General features: G+C 33.8%; 1 protein-coding gene across 11 annotated transcripts in view; it reads right to left on the bottom strand.

Moving 5' to 3' along the window:
- aPKC (protein kinase C iota type) overlaps positions 1 to 24,095 on the bottom strand; it is a 478,073-nt gene that overhangs the window by 17,674 nt on the left and 436,304 nt on the right. For all 11 annotated transcript variants that reach the window (XM_085952853.1, XM_085952855.1, XM_085952854.1 and 8 more), the window contains one exon: positions 19,991 to 20,041. In XM_085952853.1, coding sequence (XP_085808979.1) covers positions 19,991 to 20,041 — 51 coding nt within the window. The remainder of the gene's footprint in view (positions 1 to 19,990; positions 20,042 to 24,095) is intronic.

Below are 24,095 nucleotides of genomic sequence, written 5' to 3'. Positions count from 1 at the left end.
GATTACAAAGCTCACTGATTAAAGTCTGCGAGACGACATTCTTTGAAGATATTTCCTTCAAAGGGATTAATTAGGACATCAGAAATCGTCTGAAACGCTGATGACTGCGAAATGTGTTCTAAATATTATACATTATTGGATTACCCGCCAATTTACCTGCTATCTTATCATGAAATCAATTCAAACAGAATAATATTCATATATGTACTTCATCTGTATTCACAGCATAGAGGACAGCAATTGTGTACAGTCTATTGGTTTTACTCACACGTGTTAATAAAGGGTAAAATTCAATCCGTTCACGGATATCCGCAGTATACATACATACCTACAGCTCGGCCCCCACATCCTGAAGCGGGCCCCCTTGACCACGATGTTTGGAGAGCCCTCCCGCTTATCGCTAAGGTTAAGAGCAGTGTGATGTATATGGTATTCCACGGAACCCTAGGCTTTTGCGATGTAAAATTAAGGGTTTTCGGTGTGGTTTTTAGCAATTTTTTGTATTTTTAAATAAATACATATGAATTATTGAGTACGGCACTAGTCATCATATTATAAAGCACTGATCGCGACTCCATATTGTGATAGTCAATTAACATATAGGACAAGTAGCTATATGTATTAATCAGGAAACATACTAAAAATAATTTAATTAAGTATATCAATCATTATATCACACTAAATTGCATCGCATAGCTACATATTTCAAAATCTTAATAGCCTTTAGGTAAATTAGACTTTTTTTTACTATTATAACAAATTTGTGGTGTGTGTTTATCTCACTTAACTGATTGACCCTGCCGCGCCGGTCCACCAGGTTTGAACCCTGTCAGCCCCTTCTTGTGGGGCCCATGACCTACACCTACAGTATACCAGTGATTGGAAAATTGGAATGACAATAAACAAAATAACGTGTCACGATCGTTTGATTTAATTTGAACAGGACATACCTGTAAGTGTTAAAACAAAAATAAAAAATCTATGTATAACAAATCATAGGTACAAAAAATGTAACATCCTTGATTGAACACACAAAAAGTAAATTATTATGTTCACTCACAAGCGGATCATAATATGAATCTCCACGGAGTGAAGATTACGTTAACATATTTTTATTACGAGAAATAATTGTTAGCCACCTTGAGTCCTTGCACTGGATCAAATACACGCTAAAAAATAACATGCGTGTTCGAACCCGCAACCCAAAGTTTCATATTTATACAAATACATAAGCTCTACCAACTACGCCAACGTAATAATTCTGAATTACATCTAAAACATTATTTTTTGTTGTTGGCTGAATGGCACTTCAACTGACATTTTATCACAATCCGAGCGATAAGCTTCACCAAATAATATTATCTGATAACCTGACAACTAAGTATGAGTAATTTTAAATTAGGTACGTCATTATTGGCAAAAGAATCTTTTGTAATTTGGGTAGGAATAACAAATACTTACGTTAAGGGCGGACGTGCTCAGCGTGGGTCAAAATGGAGTTTTTTTTTCTATTTTCAAAGCATGATCCTGGACATACCTTAAACGTTGTAGATAGTCTATTAATATAATTTTGAAGCCTTATTATCCGTTATATTTATTTTAAGCATTTGATGACTGCATAAAGTATTTTTATTACATAAAAAAGTACTCTTTTAAACCTCACGCTCTAATGTTTTAGAATATAGTCATATTTCAGTACATAAATGTGCACTGGTGTTAAGATTTTTTACATTTATTAATTTTTAAACGCATTTATAAAACCATCAGTATAATTTATATCGACATTATTATAGTGAAATATTTACGATAAAAAATTATATTGATAATCTCTGCGATCCCAAATTTGACAAGAATTAGGCATTTTATTATTCAAAAAATGGGCAAGATTAACACATTTGAAGATAATTCTAAGGATACTAATTATAAGCTATGTCTTTGACCATTCAAGTGTGATAAACATCCTACGAATAATGATTGCTTTATAATAACTATTGACCTAAGAATAAGGTAGTGTTTTTTTGAAATACGCCATTTCTTTTGGCATTCCCCAGTGGTTAAGCTACAACATACGGCCGTAGCCATAAATTGACAAACTATAATTGAAGTAGGGAGTAAAATGATGTTAACGCGCGTGTTTGAACATGTACCGTTTAAAAAAATCGGTTAGGTAATAAATATAACGGATAATAAGGCTTCAAAATTATATAAATAGATTATCTACAAAGTTTAAGGTATGTCCAGGATCATGCTTTGAAAACAGAACAAAAGCTCCATTTTGACCTACGCTGAGCATGTCCCCCCTTAAGACTTCTCAAAATTTCGCTATCCACGATCCCCCACACTGTCAGTTTAACGATAAAACAAATGAATCGAAATACTGCTTTATGTATGAATACAGAAATTGATGAGACAGCTAATTCGACATCCAAAATCCCAATATCCCACCCGCTTATCGGATTCGCAATCGATAAATATGCGGCCCGAATTCTTATTATCGATAAAATTTTCAATCCGACATACCAAAGAGCATTCGAAGGATGTTGAATAAACAGATTACGCTAAAGCAACTCTGTACATACAATATAATACGGGAGGGAGGGCAACATAAACGGTAGGCCACCCTGTTTTAGAATCACCCGCTCGCTAAACACAGCGGCGGAAAGTTAATAAAATTTCATGTACAGGTACATTGCTGTCTACATATTATTATAGTACATACATCATGTTATGTATGTGGGGAACGGAGTGAATATTGCCAACGTGTTATAACAAGAGCTGTGGAACATTTACATTTTATTAATGGTTCCGTCTAGGTTTAGTTTCGGGTTCTCAAAATTTGCTGTTGTACTATGTATTACACAAGAAAAAAATAACATTATCATTACTTTTGCGTATCGAGCAGAAGTAATTTATTAGAATATTTAAATACAGAGATATAGAGACGAAATTCGAACATGTTTTTTGGGCAGCTACATATTTAAAAAAAAAATGGTATTTTCGGAAGTGAATAGTCTTACCCGTTTCACACGCAGCGAATTTTATCACCGCGATAAAAATACGCGCGAATATTTTCCACCGAGCTATTGCAGTATAAAGTTCGCTGCGTGTGAAACTGAGGAAAATGAGCTAAACTATACTAATTCGTGCATTAAGATGAAAGTATGGTAGGTATTTCAGATATCTGGTGACGGAATTACGAGGCATGCAATTAAATACACATTGCTCAACACATAAATAACTATTCTTAACTTATTTTGAATGAGAAATATATTTTGAATCACTCGCTTTTAATCAACTACTATCTATGTCCATGCTCTGGATCAAAGCACACATTGAAACACTATGATGTTTATATGTCACACACGAGATTTGAGTCCGCAACCCATGGCTTTAGAATCGGACAAAACTGCTACTCGTCTATCGTCGATAATCTAATTGTGTTTGTAACAGATACCTACATAATATTTGACGGCCGTCAAAATTCAGAAAAGAAAATTTTCGTTGTGACTTTATTATTATTTCCAAAACAAATTACAAGACGAGGTTTTGAGTCTTTTGGCGCGTGTCCAATTAGTTTCGTGGTAGCCCATTTCCACTAACGACCATCATTGACACACGCGACGGCATAAAACCAAATTTTGAATCAGGCAATAAAGACAACAACACACCCAGTGGGCGTAGCTCACTACCTGGATATTCGTTACGTCAGATCGACGCCCGTGACGTCACGGGGGTTGTGCCGGGTGACGTCATACGCGTGGCGGGCCGGCGCCCGGGGAAGGGCGGTGTAGATAAACGGGGAGGAAATATGCTTATGCGGGAAGAAAAGGAGTAAAGGATTTGAAAGGATTTCCCGACTCTATTCTTCGGGTAACTCGCCTTTATCGGCTTTGCGGGTGAAACGTGGCATCGAATAACAAATAAAGCTTAAAACACAATTATTGAAAAAAATAACTTCATATTGTGATTTTCCTACATTACAAAATAAGTAATATTAATATTTAATTAATAAAGAGTTTTAATTTATACGAACAATCTCACGAGATCAGATACAGTGAGCAAATAACCTATAATAATTAAGTTGCTGAAAATTGAACCAATAAGACTAAGTTAAGTGAATATGTATACTTTGACATACATATACCATAGTATATTACTATTTTCAACACTCTGTAAATAAGTATTGTTCTAAAATTACTACTTAATAATATTTCCTGAAAAAACATATATCCTTTCGATATTCGAAGGACAAGCATTCACATTATACGATTGCTATGAAAGAAAAAAACGACACTTTATACACTATTACTGACTATGTCTGTGGGATATACTCCATTGTTGTTATATGGTAATACATTTTCACATAGTTACACATTTAAATCTGATTTCACGTACGTGTATCCGAAAAATTGCTAATATCTCTTGTTTTGCTTACATGTTAATTGCACTGGTTTAATTCAGAGTGTACGTCAATTATTACATGAATTTAAATTACTGTAACAAGTGTATTATTTTTTATAGTTTAAACTTTATAGTAAATGTATTCTCGAGTTATTTCCAACATCAGAACCGTTAAGAAATTAAACCATAGTATCACATCGTTGCAAACTTGTGGTTAATGTTATAATTAGCGAAACTGAATAATTGATAAGGAAAACTAGTACCTACAAAGCACACATATTCGAGTGTGAAACAGAATTCAAACATGTAATTAGTTTGTATGAAAAGTTCGACGCATGTTATTCCTAACATTGGATTATATCCTATGTGACAAGGTTTATGCATTATATAATATTGTTATTATTTTCATAACAACATAAAACAATTGAATGTTTGGCCCAACTTGCCGTCATAAAAAAATAAATATTTTTTTAGAAATAAAATCTAATACCTAATAGATCAATAGCTAGACAAGAAAAAATCGTGGAACGAGTGGGATTCGAACACACATCTCCCATTAGCTAAGCGATTGCTCTAACAATTCCGCTACCGGGTGGCAACCGTCTTTGTAAAAAAAGACAACTTAATAATTATTATTACGACGATTTTCCAGCCATCCATTTTCAATAAAGAATGCTACATTTATAAATCTCATAATATATTATATAAGAAGAGTATGTAGTAGCAAAAAATATATATATTGCGAAACACGTAATTATAACTTTCTGTATGTATGTTTAATTCTTAATCAACACTAACGATTATTTGCTTCAATATATTTTTAAATTAAATTTAACAAAAATCCACAATGACAATGTACACCTACGTTATTTTTCTTTCAAAAGTGTTTACTTTACCCTTTAAATATAACACACTAATTACATTAAAAGTAAAATCACCAGATTTTTTTAAGTCTTTAAAAGAGTATATTGGGATGTTTTTTAATCACGAGAAAAGTTTACGTAAAATGGCTGACATAGATTAATTATTGCAAACGTATTTTTGGGGATATAATAAATTGACAGTCACCGCGGCCAATACTATCGACATGAAGGCTGTAATTTGTAACACAGTAAGCTTTTTATATGATAGTAAAAACGGTAATTTGGTACAATTTTCATTACACAAAAAGCTCCATTAAAATAAAAATATCGCGGACCGTAGTGAAAAATTAAATTAAAATATTAATTTAAACATCCGAAAAATTCTTTACGTCACGCAATAATTTACATTAATCACCGATGAAAAAAAAAAGTTTATTGAAGATAATTCTTCATAATACATTTTCATGCTCTTTTTAAATGGACCTTAATTATAAAATAAGCAATGATTTTACGAAAATGAGTCCCGTCTTTTATGATCGTTCTTTGTAGGTAATTAAAACCTAAAAAAATGCTATAATTATAATTAAAAATTATTAAAGACCATATACGGGCCCTAAAAGTGAATACTAAAGGTAAAATGTTGAAAATTATGTTTGATCTATGGCGCCTGGAAATATGAATCGAAAACGTAGCTAAGGAGTGATTTTTTAAAAAAAAATGTTTCAACAAGCAAAATCATATTTATGCATGTCAATGTAAAATTCTCAATATTTTCAATAACCGAATAGGAGTAGTTTTAACCCAATACATATCTTTGATGTATAAGCTATTTATTAATTCCGTATTCAGTCGGAAATATAATATTTTTTGGTTACCGAGGTAACCAGTTAAAATATTATTTTTACTACAATCTAATATATAAATAAGGTAGGTACCGGTGGCGAGGAGTGGAGGTAGGCCGTTAAGATTCGACATACATAGTGCATAATAAAAAATGTTCGATCCTAATAGGATCATATGGGACTCCACGAAGTGAAGGTTTGTATTAACAGATTTTGCTGTTTTTTTTTTTACGAGAAATGGATGTCAGCGAAGTGCTCAACCTATTAGGTCCATACTCTGGTTCATACACAAATTGAAAAAAAACAATATGTGTACTTGCCAGACCCAGGATTCGAACCAGGGACCCACGACGCCAAAGGCCAACGCTTAAACCGCGCGGCCATCGTGGGTCATTGAAAATTGTTAGTCATACTTATTTATTTTCATTGAACTAAAGATACAATTTGCAGATTGTGCTGGTTAGTTTGTAAAAATCAATTTACCCCTGCCTACTCCAAACTATACAAAACAATGACTGACCGAGCGGTAACGTGTTGACTTATCATGTCATGGGTCCCGGGTCACAAACTCGCCTGGTCTGCCGCACAGCCATAAAAAAGAAATATATACGAAAAATATATAAATTTGGATGCGGCGACCAGCGAGTCGGCAAGGAATGACCAATTCGTAGGTGTGCGTATACGTTCTGGCGTCTTCGACTCGCAGCCCGAGATGCATGCGATTTGTTGATAGCAGCACTAAATGTTTTTTAACTACCTAACTAAAAAGTCGCATTCGACAATCTGCGGAGCTCCATTTGTCAACGTGGTTTTGTGTATAACGATGACACATCGACGGTATTCGACACGTATTCACATCGACATATTCGACACGTTGCAGACGAGACGAGTTTTGATGTGCGAGCCGGCTAACACCCCGCGCAGTCACCCCCGCCGATTGGCTCATACACCTCCTACGGCGGAAGAGTTGAGAATCGTGTAGCGACACCTCCGTAACCCCTTCCCTCGCGTAATATCCCCACGTCAGAACCGTCCTAGAAATGTACACCTAGACTGCTACTTTCTGCGATTTGTCGTTGCATCTAAATATCTTGCGGTAATATGCGACTACTAATGCCGTAATAGACAACGATACAATAAAATTACAGGTAGCTACTGAATAATAAAACAAACGTAGGTAGGTAATTAACAAATCCAATGAAATACGTTCACTAGACATGCACAATGCTGGTATATATCTCACTAAAAGGATCCGCGTCGTTATTAGTAGCTTAAATTTGTACTAAACTTTTGAAACATGCGTCGCAATAAAAATGGGATTATTCCCCGAAAACCTTTCGCGGCAAGAGTATGGAACCTGGATGCTAATCCGCATAATCCTCTCCAGGACACTGATGAAATATTTCCGAGGGAAAACAGATATAAAAGTTTTAATCCGGAAGAGGTCGACATACGTTGTGCGAAGAACATGGCGGGAAAAATTGGACGCCATTATTCCTACGATGGTTGGCCGATGGGCTTCGCGAGCACGCCAGATAATAAACTAGGCCTAAACACGACACCACTGAAATAATTTATACTTATTTTTTTTTCATAAACGGCAATTCGAAAGGATTAAAATGAACAACGACGGCTTTGTACACACAAGATTAACGATTTACCAAAATAGTTTTTTTTCACTTTCACATCAAAAACGTTAACTAAGTCCAGTCATAACAAGGTTTTACTGGAAAATGTATAGTGCTAGATCTCAGGAACAACATAACAAAAATCAACACCTGTACATGCTGTGCTACGGCCGCCATGTTGGAAAATGACGGACGATTTTTAGTTTTTCAGTTATATCTAATGAACGGTTTGAAATATCTAAAAAAATTTCCAATAAAAATTGAAAAAAAAAATACATAATATAAAAAGAGTATTTTTCATCTTATCTGCAACGGTTACCGAGGTACAGTTCAGTACAGTTTTTCCAATATGGCGGCAGTACAACTTACTGGAAACTCGTGTTATACACATTACGTAAATCATTACCTAGTTTCGGATAAAACATTTATTGGGAAAATCAACATTTTATGAAAAAATAATTTTAATAAAACTGAAAGACCGGCGTAACATGAAGACACGAAAATAAATATCGGCAAAATATAGGTATATGGCAGCGATACGTGGTATCATAGGTTTACACTAGTACGACCGCGATATACACACTTGAGTTCCTTGGTGACTGGTGTAATCATGATAAGGCATTTTACGTAAATTGGACATATGTTTCGAATGCACAACGTCAAGAATTCTGTCGATGTCACCGACCCTCCCAAATTCGGCAGCGGTGGTACAAAAGCGATGTGCAGGCGTCGCAAAGCGGGAAGCACGAGACGTGGCGATATACCGAAGGAAGTAGCACGACCTTGTGCTTGGCTCGGGTAACAAGGTATAGTCGGAAGGTAAACAATTATCGTTTAGTTAGGAAAGTAGTTAAACATGATTCAAACTTGGAGAGATCCTGACGTCATCTAGTAATCGAGTTCAGTACTCCAATACAAAATATGGTGGCCAATATTAACAAAATTTGAAATAACTCCTCAGTCGCATATTGATTATTGAGTCTATTGGTAGCTTAAACGGTAAAGCACTACGATGCTTATGAGTTTTTTCTTCTTTCTAATATGTATGTTTCCGATGTGTTGCGAAAAAACATATACCTCCACATGTGCACTCCACTTTCACGTATAAAAATGTGTACCAATAAATTAGTGTTAATCACTATCGTTAAAATTAGCATAAATAAAAAATACACCACATGAAAACTTTCATATTACCAAAATGAAAAAAATAATTTCACTTAATAAATATTGCAAAAATTGACGATAACGCTTTAAAATTAGGTACAATATACACATTACGCACACAATGGTTACCTACATTAGAAAAACTGCACTTTTCAATTTCGAGATGCACGCTAAATAACGAGGGAACTTCAAAGTATTACCTTTTCCTCGGGAGGTTGTCGGTAGAATTGGCATGGCCAAAAGCTCTGAAAAGCTGAAAGTATTCAATTTTTTTTTCACGAAATGATGGCAAAAACATGTATGCTCACCATGAATGTAGGCTGATTGCATGGGTTATATTTTAAGATTGATTTGGCAACAAATATTTATTAGGCGCAATCCAATTTTCCTGATTGAGTTTATTAGGCTGATTTTATTTTCCTACATCGGCCTTTCCAAAAAGATATTTCATTCAAATGCCTGTCATCAATTTTCCCCAAAGAATGATTACCGTTGTCAATAACGAAGGCTTTAGGAAGGAAATCTAAGTAAAGCACATTTACTCAGGCCATAACGAAATCTATATTACTGACAATACAAACTAAATGGGGGTTTTGTGTGGAAGTAAATGGCTATTTGTATTGTGTTGACTAAAGAAAAGTGTGCCGGCATTAAAGTTTGCAAATATAAAGGAATTAAGTTTATTGTTGAAAGTAAAATTTATGCTCGAAATGTTAAATAAACAGTTTTAGTGAGCATTGAAAAGAGGAAGCGGTATATTACTATGGCATTGAGTCCCAACCTTTTTTGTTTGGCGCAACCCTCCACACATTTAAACAAATCTTGCGGAACATAGTATTATTGTTATTGTGGAAAAAGGTATATTTTTTAAAAATACTAGTTTCACCAGGGAACTCAGAAATAATTCTCTTCAGTGAGTTGCACTCACAAAAATATTATGCATTACTATTACTGCGATGCCATCTTGAACGAAAAGCATAGACATTTTTAAAATATTTGACACAACCACAAACACAATTTTGCCACTGAATTTTATTCTTGTTCTGATCTGTTTTATTATTATAAGAGTTATCTTTCCACATTTACCACACGTAATAGGCTACAAATGAAATAAAACGCATTTAAGAATTACTAATATAACTATAAATTAAGTACATGTCTCAGAGCAATAATACGAAAGAGAAAAGGGTTCGGCTATATAAAGCCGTCTTATTTGCGTATGACGTACAGTAGAACCAAAATTTTATTATTGGTAACTTACCAATATACAGATAGCTACCAATTTTAAACAGAACGCAGTTACCCATACTTTATACTAAATTAACTAAAAAATATTAACCAGTAATTTAATATTTGACATGAAAAACTATATATTTCAGTAACAAGTAACTACTCCCGGTTTTGCCCATAGCACATAAACCAATATATTTTTCCGGCTTCATTTCTAGTTTCACTAAGTCGGATTATTCATATGTCTTTTATCTTACTCCAACGCATATTGCAGAGAATGCTTTCTCACTCGCACCTATGGTTAGTTTTTATTCAGGCCTTGGTCTATGGGTAGCACTGTGGCTTCCGCATGCAAATATTGAACAATTTACCAGAAATAAAAGGAATACTATATAAGATTATATTAGCGTAAAGTTTTATTTTTTGATTCTCGCTATTTAAATAACAACGATGGCGCGATATCTATCCAACCTATTTTTTATCGCAAGCTTTTGCTAATTTTCGCGGAAACTCAGAATTCCGTGGAACCCGGTTAGTAATCACTGGCCCGAGTTATATACAACATCAAAGAGATTAAGCAACTGTAAAAGAGGGGATAATACGCACATTTTCTATTAGGTACACATTAATTTATTATATCGACTCTGAAACCTTTTAGTATGGTTGAATTGGTTGTAACTATATAAATGCTGAAATTATCAGTGTTGGCAGCAATGTTTGTAAACAATAAAATGTGGCAACATACTGTTGACGTGACCACTATATGGAAGGATCGGGGAATTTCGATTGCCACAAAAATGATGCTTGTGCAAACATTAGTGTTCTCGATATTTCTATACGGAGTCGAGTCGTGGACCCTGAAGGCAAGAGAACGGAAGGCAATTGATGCCTTTGAGATGTGGTGTTGGCGCCGAATGCTTCGCATTTCTTGGACGGAGTGCAGGACGAACCAGTCAATCATCCAGAGACTGAAGATAAAGGAACGGCTCTCGACGATATGTCTGAGAAGAATTCTGCAGTTTTTTGGACATATTGTCAGGCGCGGACCGAACAACCTGGAGAGACTGGTAGTTTTGGGTAGCATCCAGGGAAGGCGAAGCAGAGAAAGAGCGTCTGCGCGATGGAGCGACCAGGTGAAAGAGCTGACTGGGGGCAGCATCCATTCTGCCCTGAGAGAAGCGGAAGATCGATAAGGATGGAAAGTCTTGGTCGCTCAAAGGATGGCGAAATTTAAATGTGGTCACGATCCTCAGCCATGAGTGCACGACCAAGAAGAGAGAAGAGAGACTGTTGACGTCCCACTTTGGTTGCGTACATACGTACAGTTATCTGCGATTTTACGTGATTGTTTGTGTAATTAATGATGGCAAATTTATATGGGAAAAAACAGACATGTAACACTAATACAATCCGAAACAATAACACAAGTCAGCGCCGCTCAGAAAAATAAATGTCGGAGCAATAAGGTGACGCCTACTACAAATCTGAAACACGAAATTACTTGAATCTAATTTAACCATTAGCCTTGGTAACATTTTCAGCTCTATTTCAATGTAATATTATGAAGGCTTCATCTGTACAAAAAAATTACAATATCCTGTAGTGACAGTGTTAAATGAATTCCTGGCTTGTGAAAGGAGGTTTCTGTATTTATATTGATCGAAGCAGTATCACAATTATTATTGCCTATGGGTATGCCACAATTTGCTTAAGTAAAAAATAATGAAACCAGAGAAAAGCAGTAAATTATACCATATTATGTAATAATTTATAAATATATATTTTTCAACCACTATATGGTACATCAGCTCTTTTAACTGAGTAGGTGGTATAAGAAAGCCAACAAATACGTCTGCCACCTAAGTTTTTTGAGGCATAGGAACCCACCCTTGAGACTGCTTTGAAGACGGCGAGTGAAATCGGTCGTCGCTTGACTGATACAACAGGTGAGTGCCGTTCAACTGAGTACCTGAGAAAGTGAATAAGCATATAACTCCAAAGAGGTGGTATTTTATATACTTGGGTAAACCTTGTACCTAAATCAATAGCTTTATAATTATTAGTTTTTGGATTATACTTATGAACGTATATCGTTTAATTTTATATAATATATTCTCACTTATTTTGTTAAACTCTTTTATTATTATTATTATTGTTGACCAATTTACTAATTCTCAATGTTTAGATAGTTGAATAACATGTATTGATTTTTTAATAAAATCATTAAATAACTCTATTTTCATTTAAAAAATCATGTTGCCAACAGTCAAAATCTCAGTTCGACAGTGAAAGAGATTTCAATTACAATTCATGTTACTTACTTTAATCCATATGATGTATTATAATTTCAATGTACGAACATATTAAACTTAAAATCAAAACGTTAATAAGATACACAGACGAATGATGTAATCTGGATCTCGATAGAAAGCATTTTTAAATTTAAATACTACAATTACTTGCTGATGTATTAATATTTACACACTTTCACAAAGGAATATTCAATTACTTAGTGGTGTTTGAACTGTGCGGTGTAGTTTGGAATATTATAATATTACGTAGATATTACGAATTACGACATCAAAGACGTATAAATTATATTATATAGATGTAGGTATATACTTCATATAAAAAAGTAGGCTTTTGAAATGTGTTCTTTGATTAAAAAATATTAAATATTTGGAAAATTTAGGGTAGAGTAGATGTACCAGAAGTTGACAGTATAAGGCAAAAATTGACAAATAAAATACGTACTCAAAATGTACCAGTAGTTGACATGCCAAAAATCATAATTTTGCTCTAGTAGTTGATAGTTATTTTCGCTTATATTTTAATTGAAATATTTAATCGGTCCTGATCTTAATAAAAAAAACTCAATAATACGACGTCCTTTCTCTAAAAATATAGATAGTTAAAACTTACCGATACCACTAATAATGACCGTTATGCCTCCACGAGCGAATTTATGCAATTTATTGATAACTTCCATTTCAAATAATGGATAGTTACCTATATAAAATTATGTGTTTAAATAACCATACCCGTGGTTGAGGGAGTTAATTATATTGAGTCCATTATTCTCATTAATGGTGATATTGACAAATTTGCTCGATTACAGTTTTTAGGTGACGTGTAGGTACAATTAATTTTATTACATTCTTACATTTATGTCTTTAATTTTCGTTATGGCCAGAATTAAATATTTTGTGTAGTGCTCGTGTGTTGTTTTGATGTTTAATATTTCGTGATTATGTTGTCTACACAGAGTTCCAAGAGTCAGGAGATGACAGATATATTATTATGGTAAGAGTAGTTAACACCCCTTGAAAGTCTAAAATGAAGCTTTAAAAATGTTCAACTACATACATTTTAACAATTGAACTGTTCCAATACTGTAAAGGAGAAAAAGTATTCTAATGCGCCTTGGACGCATGAATTATAAAATATCGACTTACCTCCTTCAGCAATCCCTTAACAAATTAGATTGTAGAACGAGCTTAGATGACAGAATGACAATGACTTGCATTTTATCCATAGAGAAAAGAATAGTTTTTTGTTTCGAAGTTACTTAGTACACTATACTATATACAATATTTTGAAAAGCGTAATAAGCTTATTAACTGATTTTACTTAGTACCTACTACCTCTACCTAAATGTCCTAAATGCATTTCTTGTTATACCAAAAAAGGTATGGATTTTGCTTATGCACCTGTATTCTATCTGTGTATAGTTTCTTTCTTTATCTGTTACGTATATTGTGTTGACTGAATACAATGAATTTAATACAAACAATATACCACGGCATGAATTTTCATATCGATTTTGAAGCAAGACTTGAGTTACCTACAAAAATAATAACACGTTTAATTGTCATTTGGTGAACATTAGATATAACTTTCCGGTATCCCTAAGTTAAATATCTCTCAATCGTCAAATAGTTTCGATAACTATTAATTGATAGGTATATGATTAGCGATCCTTTCCCAAGTTTGGCTTAATATATTTCAGTCCAATTTTACATGTTCCATTTTCGTATTAAGTATTGTATTCGGTTGCTTTTCAAAAAATGATGTTTTTTTAATTCAGCCATTGTCCATATTGAGGGATACGTGGATTCCTAATTTTAACGAAAATACTGCAACCATAGACAAACATACCTACTATACGCGTCACGATAAAGAAGGAACAAAATAGAACATTGTATTCACATATTCAAGCAGCAAACAAGGAATTTTAAAGATAATTTATATTTTCTGTGATATCATTTCTGTGACCCACCATAATATAATCGCACTGCCGAAATAACTAATCTGAATTCCGATGTACGCATATGGAATAAATTGGAGCAATGTTTGTGACAAGGTGCATCGCCTTGTAACTCCACTTAATTTAACCTCGGTAGCGGCAAGATATTCCACTCAAAGGATGTATTTATCCGAAAGTTCCAAACAAGTAAACCTGCAGAATCTCCGGAGGAAGTTGGGGGAGGTTTGCGGCGTCTTACACTAACAACATGTTTGCAAAAGGGTGAATCACACACCCCAGTTCCCTAATTAATACTAAATAAGATAGTGAAACATTAATGATTGTCTACTATACAAATAATAAATAATACAACTGCGTCTATAATAGACAAAATATACACCACGAGGATAAGGCAAAACACACAGTATAATATATTACATTAATAAGCAATAGAGTCTCGATCAGTGGTTTTCACGTACAATTTAAAATGTGGACGCACAATTGACATTGACAGCTCTATGGAAACGTCTGTTGGCCGCACCAAATTTCACTTTTATTGTGATAGAAAAAAAAGCTAAATTTTATTTACTAAAAAAATGGATCAATTTATTTAAATACTAGTCCATTTAATAAAAGACATTTGAAAATGTTAATACATACCTATTTATTTAAAAATAATGGAAATGGAAATTCCTCAATACTCCTTTTTTTAATGCGAGCCGGATGGCTGCTTCTAAGTTTACATGTGTCAACTGGCATCGATATTTGTTTTTTATGAAGTGCATTACACTGAATGATCTTTCACAGTATACAGTAATAGGAAAAATCGACAATATTGATAAAGCAATTGTTGCCAATTCTTTGAAATGACTTGATTCTTGGTCAACGTATAACTTCGACCAAAATTTTTCAACGGTGGTATTATTAAAACGGTTTTTTATATTTTTATTATATGGACTATTTCACATAATATGATCTCATTGCAAGAACACATTATGGATCATTTGAGCGTGGAAAGAAATTTAAAAGAAGTCATGTGTATTCAGCCAATTTATAATTTTATAAATAAATTTTTGAAATATTATTCTGTAAAGCACTGGTGGCCGCACATGAGAACCACTGGTCTAGATGGAAACAAGGAACCTAATCAGTTGAATAATTAAATATATATTATTAAATGTTATTTGGTAACATAGTTCCAGATGTATGCTTATATAAGTGTTATTCAAAGTGTGCGCCGAGGAGCCCTGGCTTAACACTTGATCACAATGATAGATTCGTATAGTTTTGTAGATGTTTTTCAGGCGATAAGAAAATTTAATCTACTCTGGCAAGTGGAGCTTAAAATAAAAGAAGGTTTCTACATGGAATTTTGACAAAATATATATCCCGGAGAAAAGCCGCCTTAATTTTCTTTTATGTGCAAACTCGTTGAATGACACAAAATTATGATTACCATCTTTTAGAAAAGATAAAAATAAAAACTGTTAAATAAGATTACGAAGAGAAAATTTTCAATTGCCTATTCAGAAAATACATTTTTAGAAAGCCGTGAAATACTATTTATACACTAAGGGCGCCATGATACGAAACACTTTGAAAACCAACTGACCTATATAGAACGTCTTGTACTTTTAATTTGTGTAGAGATGTCATGGCTAGTTTACTTATCATCAGCATTAGCACCTATCGTCGATTAACTGACGGATGAATCGTCCACCGTTTTGTGCCTCTTAGGTACCATTGACTGATTTAATTTGACTAGAGATTCTTATGTTTATATGAGATATGTCCAGCCATTCATTTATCCAGAAAACTATATCATATTGCAGACTTTTGTGTGATACGTAATATGCTTTCAGTGTTCAGCGCATCTATTCTATACACAATACTACTATCGGCCGCTATCGGCGGTTAACGAGGGTAGTTTATCATAATATGTTTGTATTGAAGTGTTATAATTGTTACAATAAGTTAGCCGTCTAAACAGTCAAAATTCTCTATCTCGCTCTAAAATTAAGCACAGCCAAGAGAGGTGCCGTTAAAACATAGCACTTATTGTAACAATTACAACTAACTTATTGTAATTGCTACAATAAGTTACAATAAGTGCTAATACTTCGATACAAAAATATGAAAAACTACCCTCGATAGCTGCCGATAGCAGTCTTGTGTATAGAATAGATGCATAGATCCATGAAAAACGTGGAATCAGAAAGGTTTATATTATGTATATCGCGTAATGATTGCGGAATGAATGAATGAGTGAGAACTTACTTTATTAATACAATGCCAAATACATTTATATTTAAACATAATAGCTTTATGCGAAAAGCAGTATGATTTAACAGTGTTTTAACAAAGGAGTATAGCTTCATAAGAATTGTTAAGAGAAATATACGGTAGGTACTATAATTAATTTTACCGCACACTATTGAAAAACTGTATTCTTAAAACCGTACAGTGATCTACCTAAGAAATAATGCTTATCTTTGTAAAATTCTCGTGTAAAGAGATCCATTTTTTTTAAATGAGTGTCGAGGATACGTTGACAGACCAAAGACTTTTAGATTATTTATTGCTAGATAGATCGGTTTTGAGGATTTTCTTTATGGAAGTAATTTAAATTATATGGCCAACCGTTGACGTATAAAACGATCTTAAGATACCTGCATTAGCATTCTGGGGAGGGCGAGACCGGAGACGCTACCCGCACATATATACATCGATGTGGTTTTCATTAAACATTCACGAATAGTTCATCACCATGATTTCCCCTCACGTAATTAAATAACTGTATGTTGATTTTAAACACAACACGGTTATTTAATTTAAGATTGTAGAATTCTTGTTAGGTATAATCAGTTTATGAAACATGATAATTTAAAAAAAATATTTCAAAATTTTTATGTAACAAGTCAAATATTATGGAAAAAAATTATAATGAAAAAAATTATGAAAGAAAAGAAAATAAGAAGAAACTAAACGCTGTATTTTGACACGTTCACAAAATATCAAAGAGTAAATCGCAGGTAAAACTTACCCCTTTAACACTAGGTATTCGGCTTGGTAAAACAAGAAAAACCGATTAAAACTACATAATATATATTATATATAGGTATGTACACGTTAGCCGACCGAACATTAGTTGTGCCAGCGAAGCACATTTTCAATAGGGTCATTATTTTATCGTTTTACAATAATTGCTGAGACCGCATCTATGTTAGGGTTTACCTCCCAAATTAATTTGAGTCTAAGACTACCGCAGTTGTTTGTTACGCTCTGTTCACATTATTCGGTTTTGACCATACGGCAAAAAATCGAAAGGCGACATTCTTTTAGTGACGTGAAGAAGAGCATGACCCTTTTCACATTACTCGACGACAGTTAAAAACCGAAACGGCGCTGTATAGCAGCCGTCCATTGTCACTGCATTGCACGGCGGCCGGACGGTCACCGATGACTCAACACAACACTCAACCACAAACTGAAGAACAAAAAAAAACCGTGCATAAACCGTACATTGAGAAAATAGCGTGAACTTGTTGCCGATTCGGATTTTGCTCGTTCGATTTTTTCCGTACGGCCAAAACCGTATAATGTGAAAGGAGGGTTGTTGCTGTATTTGAATTTTGGACTGCCAACGTGTATTTTTTCAATCCATTCTTTCGGGATCAGATAAGAGATCTGTACTGTAAGGTATGCGAATGTCGTTTTAACAATAAGCACCTAAAAACCCGATGGATTCACGCACTCATCAAGTTCGGTAAATTTATATGGCAGCAAATAACTAGGGACCGAGGAAGGAGTTGGGGAAGGCCTTCATCAAGCAGTAGATCGACTACAGCTGATAATGATGTGTATTAAGAGTTGAGGTATGTAAACTAGGCGCATTTGTAGGATCTTGCAGCAGAGATGTTGAATCACCTACGCCAGATTGACACGTAGGAATCAATTTGCAACTTCACCAGAGCAGAGACGATTCGGCGGTGAACGGATTTCCCAGCCCCTTCATTAATGCAGGCCACTTGGGAATAGATCCGTAGATATGCAATTAGCACGCTGCTACACCGACTTCACAAACTCTAATATAAAGGGAAGGAACGGAAATGCTATGTTTCAAACGCCAAATCGAATTAATGTAGGCACACGTGTATGGCCACAGGGCAATCGCAGCAACGAAGTGAAACATGGTATGTATAACGTTTTTATATGAACTGGCAATAAGACATTTATTTAATGTAGTGTAACCCTACACATATTATGTTGTCATGGCATTATTTGATGAACATAATTGAACAAAATGCATAGTATATAATTCATTCACAGTACGGTTAGAAGACAGGTTACGTTTGCCTTTTTTTATAAGGCCGACTAAGTTACGTAGCACTGCATTGCGAATTACGAAGATAGTGGTAGTTATTGATTATCTTCGAATGCAAAGTTTTATAGTTAATACGTTTTCTTATTAAATATTTATTGATTCCATCATCGATTTCTAAGTTATTAGAGCGCGTTTTTATATTAATATGTATGTAAGTATTCTAAATAAACTCAACATACAAAACTAGATAAATTTTGACAGTATGTACCTGCATACATTACGTATAGCAAGCACATAGATTATTATCATTGTATTATCATCTGTCAGTCACGTTTTAATCGTACAGCATTTTTAATACGCAACAACTTCACTTTGATGACGCCCATTTTGATTTTGCACATAATAGTCAGACCGTGATACGAAACTGTTAACTTCGATGGTAGTGCTAATTATTGCTTATACTTCGAATAAATGAAGATTTTCGATTGCATAATAGTATATTTTTTTTAGAATTATTAATAACCATGTCCTTGCTTTTTCGTACAAGGTGGTTGTTAGTAATTTGAACAATCACAAACACCCAGGCTTTGAGAAAAACACATAAATGTTTTTGTCATGACCGGGAATCGAACCCAGGAACTCTCGGGTGGAAGGCGAGCGCCTTACCCACTGCACCACGAGAGCCGCCTATGTAAGTATATTATTTCGATTAACTTATTACTATTTATTTCAATATGAAATATCATCATTATAAAAAAACAGTTTACCATATTTCCTTTCGATGTATGCGCAATAACTAGCACTACCATCGAAGTTAACAGTTTCGTATCACGGTCTGACAATGTGTGTAACATCAAAATGAGCGTCATCAGAGTGAAGTTGTTGCGACTTAAAAATTCTGTACGGTTAAAATTTAACTAACTAACTGACAATAATTTATATCAATGGAATAATCTATGTGCAAACACTGATGTATGCAGTTACGCCCTGTCAAAATTTAGTGAAGCCTGCATGCTGAGTTTATTTAGGTTACTTACATACATATTAATATATAAACGTACCCTAATAACCTATAAGTTTATTTAGAGTGGCATCTATCATACATCGTTAGTAGCCAGTAGATAAATATTTAATGAGAAAACGTCAAACTATGAAGTTACATTAATTACAATACATGTCATTAGAAATTAATTATCTTTTTCCTACAAATTAAATGATTACCCGGTATTATACAAACACACAAAAGTTTAAATATATTGATTAATAAAGAATATTATAAATAATGTACTTACGATCCTCCCCCATGCAGGGCATTCCTGGAGCGGCCGGAACATTTGGAAATACTGAAATAATAAAGAAAAAAACAGAAAATTAGTAAGATGGCGAATAATATTTTCAATTCATAAGTATGTATTAAAACAAAATTAACTACAAGCTCAGATTGATTATAATGATAGGTACATGGCTAGAATCAATCAAATGTTATAAACATTTCGGATGTGGGTACCTACATTGGTACACAAGCAATAAAATGGTGTGTAGAGCAGTGTTGCCATGTCTACTGAAATTTCAGTAGATCAACTGATATTTTTTGCCAATATACTGAATTTTTGATTTTTTTTCGAAATTCAAGAAATCTACTGATATTTGTGTTTCTCCATAATTGTAAATTAACTGATGATTCTTTTAATAATAAACTTGAAATGATTTACGCATGACCTTTTTTGATGTTATACACTTCTAAATTGACATAAAAAGCATTATAACTCTACTCTACCCAAGAGCGCCATTTTACCCATTAATATCATCATTGTTTACAGTAAATTAATATTATTAGTTATTGTTATTCTTATTATTTTTAAATCATATCTAATAAACCACATTTTTCAAAATCTACTGATATTTTATGAAATCTACTGAATTTTTTGTCAAAATCTACTGAAATTTAAACTTTTGAATTGGCAACGCTGGTGTAGAGCAATCCAGAGCGACATTCATTAAAATAAAGAAAATCTGAACATAGATGTCAGTATTTTTCAGTCCTCCTATATTGTGTAAAAACGTAAACCGTGGATGGAGAATAATGAAAAAAATCAGAACCTATTTTGATTTTAGACGTATACTTAAAATATCGTAGAAAGACAAGATAGGAAATGATACTGTATTATAGACAATGAAAAAGTAGCTAGAGCTATGGCACATCTCAAAGTGCGGACAACGGAAGTGAAAAATGCCACCTTAAAATATATTATAATGTAAGGGGATAATAATGTAAAAATTCATCCAGGCAGACCACAATTTATATCATGGATGAAGTAGAATTTATATGGATAAATAAGCGGACAGCCTTATTTTTAACGCAGAAGTCGCGTTAATGGTTATCATTGTCAACATTCGTGGAGGAGACGTCAGTTAAAAAGGAATGTTTTTTTAATAGCTTCAGTGTTTATTTGTGATATTATATAATATTAACTGTGGCGAAGACACTCAAAAAATAAAGCGCAAAAAATGAAGCATTCGTAAGTACAAACGTTGTACGAACGTCGATGTGATGTTGTTGAAGGCTAAAAAAATAATCAAAATAAATCAAAAATAGAAAGAAAGCATACTTTAACAACAATATAATACAATATCATGAAAAGTATCAACGTCTACAACTACATTATATCATTCAAGGAAAGGTTTCCGTTAGGTGAAGCCCTGACAGAAGAAGAACGTCCAGAATATCAAAGACTGGTTTGAGCTCAGCAAACCTTCCTTGTTCAACACGGCGACAGACAAGGGTAAGATGGCCCAAAATCATCTCCGATGTCCGTATAACGGATATGACACAGAAAGAGTAGAATATTAATGCCATTCAAAATTGAAGGGTGGACAAAAATGGCAGAATGAAACAAAATGAATTGCAAAATAATTTAATTTTGTTTTAAACCTTTTATGAGCTTTAAAGCGCGCTCTTGGGAGCGGATAATTACGAGTGTTATGACGAGCGCTGAGAGTGGATTAAAATAAATTTAATGTCGAACAAAAGCGACAGAATTTAATTTTAAAAACCCATAAATAAAGACCGGCCCCGCCATCTGGACAGCGCGAATAGAGCTAAACTTTTACAAGAAGGAGGGCACTTTTCCCATTGTCACGGCGTCCGTCCGCCGTGTGCACACATTCAAGATTTCGCCGGAAAGAACGCCGGAGGGTAGGTAATAATTCCGAAGAAATCCCGAAAACTTCTTTTGTCTTTAATGCCCTCGGAAAATACGCCCGACATTCAATAATAAAACAATATCGCGGAGGGTGCTTATTCAGAACGTCTGGCTTACATCCAAATCGTTATTTATGAGCTTGTGCATTTACCGCTCTTTGAAATTAATTACTCTATAATTTCCACGTAAACCATACCACATACGTATCTGCACGATATATGGAATACCGTATTTTGAATTAATATGTTTCGAAAATAGGTGAAAATCTATTATCTTTTTTGACGTAATAATAAACCTACTAGCATTAATTACTTATTAATTCTGAAAAGCATTTACTTTTAGAATTCCTGTCGATATAATGTTAGTGGATAGCTATATCAGTTGTTAGCTATAATAGCTACACCATTATCAAGATAGTTAATTCACATGTTGGTTTATTCATATCATTACCATAATGGTGCTATATTCGACATGGTTATCGATTAAAAAAACAAAATTTATGGAATATAATATTGTTACTATACTATATGCACCGTAAGCTATGGGTTAAGAAAATTACAACATAAAAAGAACTTTTTATATACCAGGTTTTTGAATTTTCTGTTGAATCATATAAACTTGACAATTCTATGTATTAATGATTTAGGACAAATAAGACAATTGTCAACAAATCATTTTTTTCTTATTTTGCAACAAACAAATATAGAATACTGAAATGTCATTTTGATTTCCATAGCAACGCACGTATATATTAATAGTTTAGTTGCTAGGACCACCCCCACAACCAATAATAGTGGATTGGATTACGGATTTCTTCCGAAATAACTTTTCATACAAAACAGAATTAACTGAAAATAAATTCAATTCTACTTAAAGATGGCTAAAAGTATTAAAAGAATGCATTGGCATCGTGTTCTGATGTATTCTAAAAGTTTTAAATGTCTAGCTAGTCGGGAAGTTAGTTAAAAATCGATTGCGAGATTTGTACTGGACAAACAACCACCGGACAAACAAGAATACGAACTAATAAAAACGTTGTAAAAATAGATGTTTCAGATGTTTTCAATAAATGTGCAACAATTTTTTTCTCAAATAAAAATAGAACCTACGTGCAAAATGCACATACATTACCATACATATAACTAACAAGGATCAATTCAAAAAAACACATACTCAATTGCGCTTTCAAGAAAGGATTCGGCGAGAAAATGTCAGAAATAAGGCGGCGATTTTTATAATTGATAAGACAACAAAGGCTCAACATATAACCAAAAATACGTAGGTGAAATAATGCCAATAGGGTAAATAACTGCTGACTTTGAACTTTGACTTTTGAAGTTAGTACTCCATACCAAGTTAGAGGAGCGGAGACAGTGAAAAGATAGCCGTAATTTTTAGCGACGTTCGATAACAGATATGGTACAGAAAGATGAAGATATGATTGATAAAATTTAAAAATTCGATAAAACGGAAAAAAAAATAAATGAATGTTAAAACCAACCAATTACACTTAAAAATACAAAACGTCGTTTTCCAGGAAATATTGAGTTGTGGACTTAGGTATCAGGTTTTAAAAATAGAAGCCCCAAATTACTGGTCCTATTCCACAGCCAAATAATACAAAAATAATAAGTACATGTAATAAAATTTTGATTATCATACCTAATGGTAAACTAATTATTCATTGGAATTTGTAAAAAAAAACAAATATTTTGAAGTTAACCCACGGAAAGAAAAAGTTGAATATTATCGATAATGATTAATAAATAATCTTCGCTGTGGAATATACTTTATTCGCAATAGAAAATAATTTCTACAGGAATTCGAACAATTCTCGCCGAACATTACGTTTATTGATTTTCGTTTAGGGCAAGAGTTGCCAAAGAGCGAGATTGGGATAAGAATGGAATGTTAAGGGGTTGAAGCGGGACGGGGGAATGGGAAGAAGAGAGGGTAGCGAAAAGACGGAGAGCACCGGAAACACGGGGAAACGCGAAAGAAGGAAAAAAATTCACAGGTATCGAGGTGTGTTTGTTTGCACAAGGGTAATTCACGAGGGGAGATTGGGGCAATTTTACTCGAAACGGATAAATATATACATGGAGTTTTTATTTTCGCGTTCGCGCAAATGAAAAGTGCGATTGAACGGGGTTTTTCGATTTCCCAATAAAAGGTCAATGGGGGGAATGAATTG

Source organism: Rhyacophila brunnea, unplaced genomic scaffold, assembly GCF_057557595.1.
Source record: "Rhyacophila brunnea isolate RB1 unplaced genomic scaffold, BYU_Rbru_1.0 scaffold_3, whole genome shotgun sequence".
Classification (NCBI taxonomy): domain Eukaryota; kingdom Metazoa; phylum Arthropoda; class Insecta; order Trichoptera; family Rhyacophilidae; genus Rhyacophila; species Rhyacophila brunnea.
Note: the sequence above shows the minus strand (reverse complement) of the source record. Positions and strands in the feature narration are given on the sequence as shown.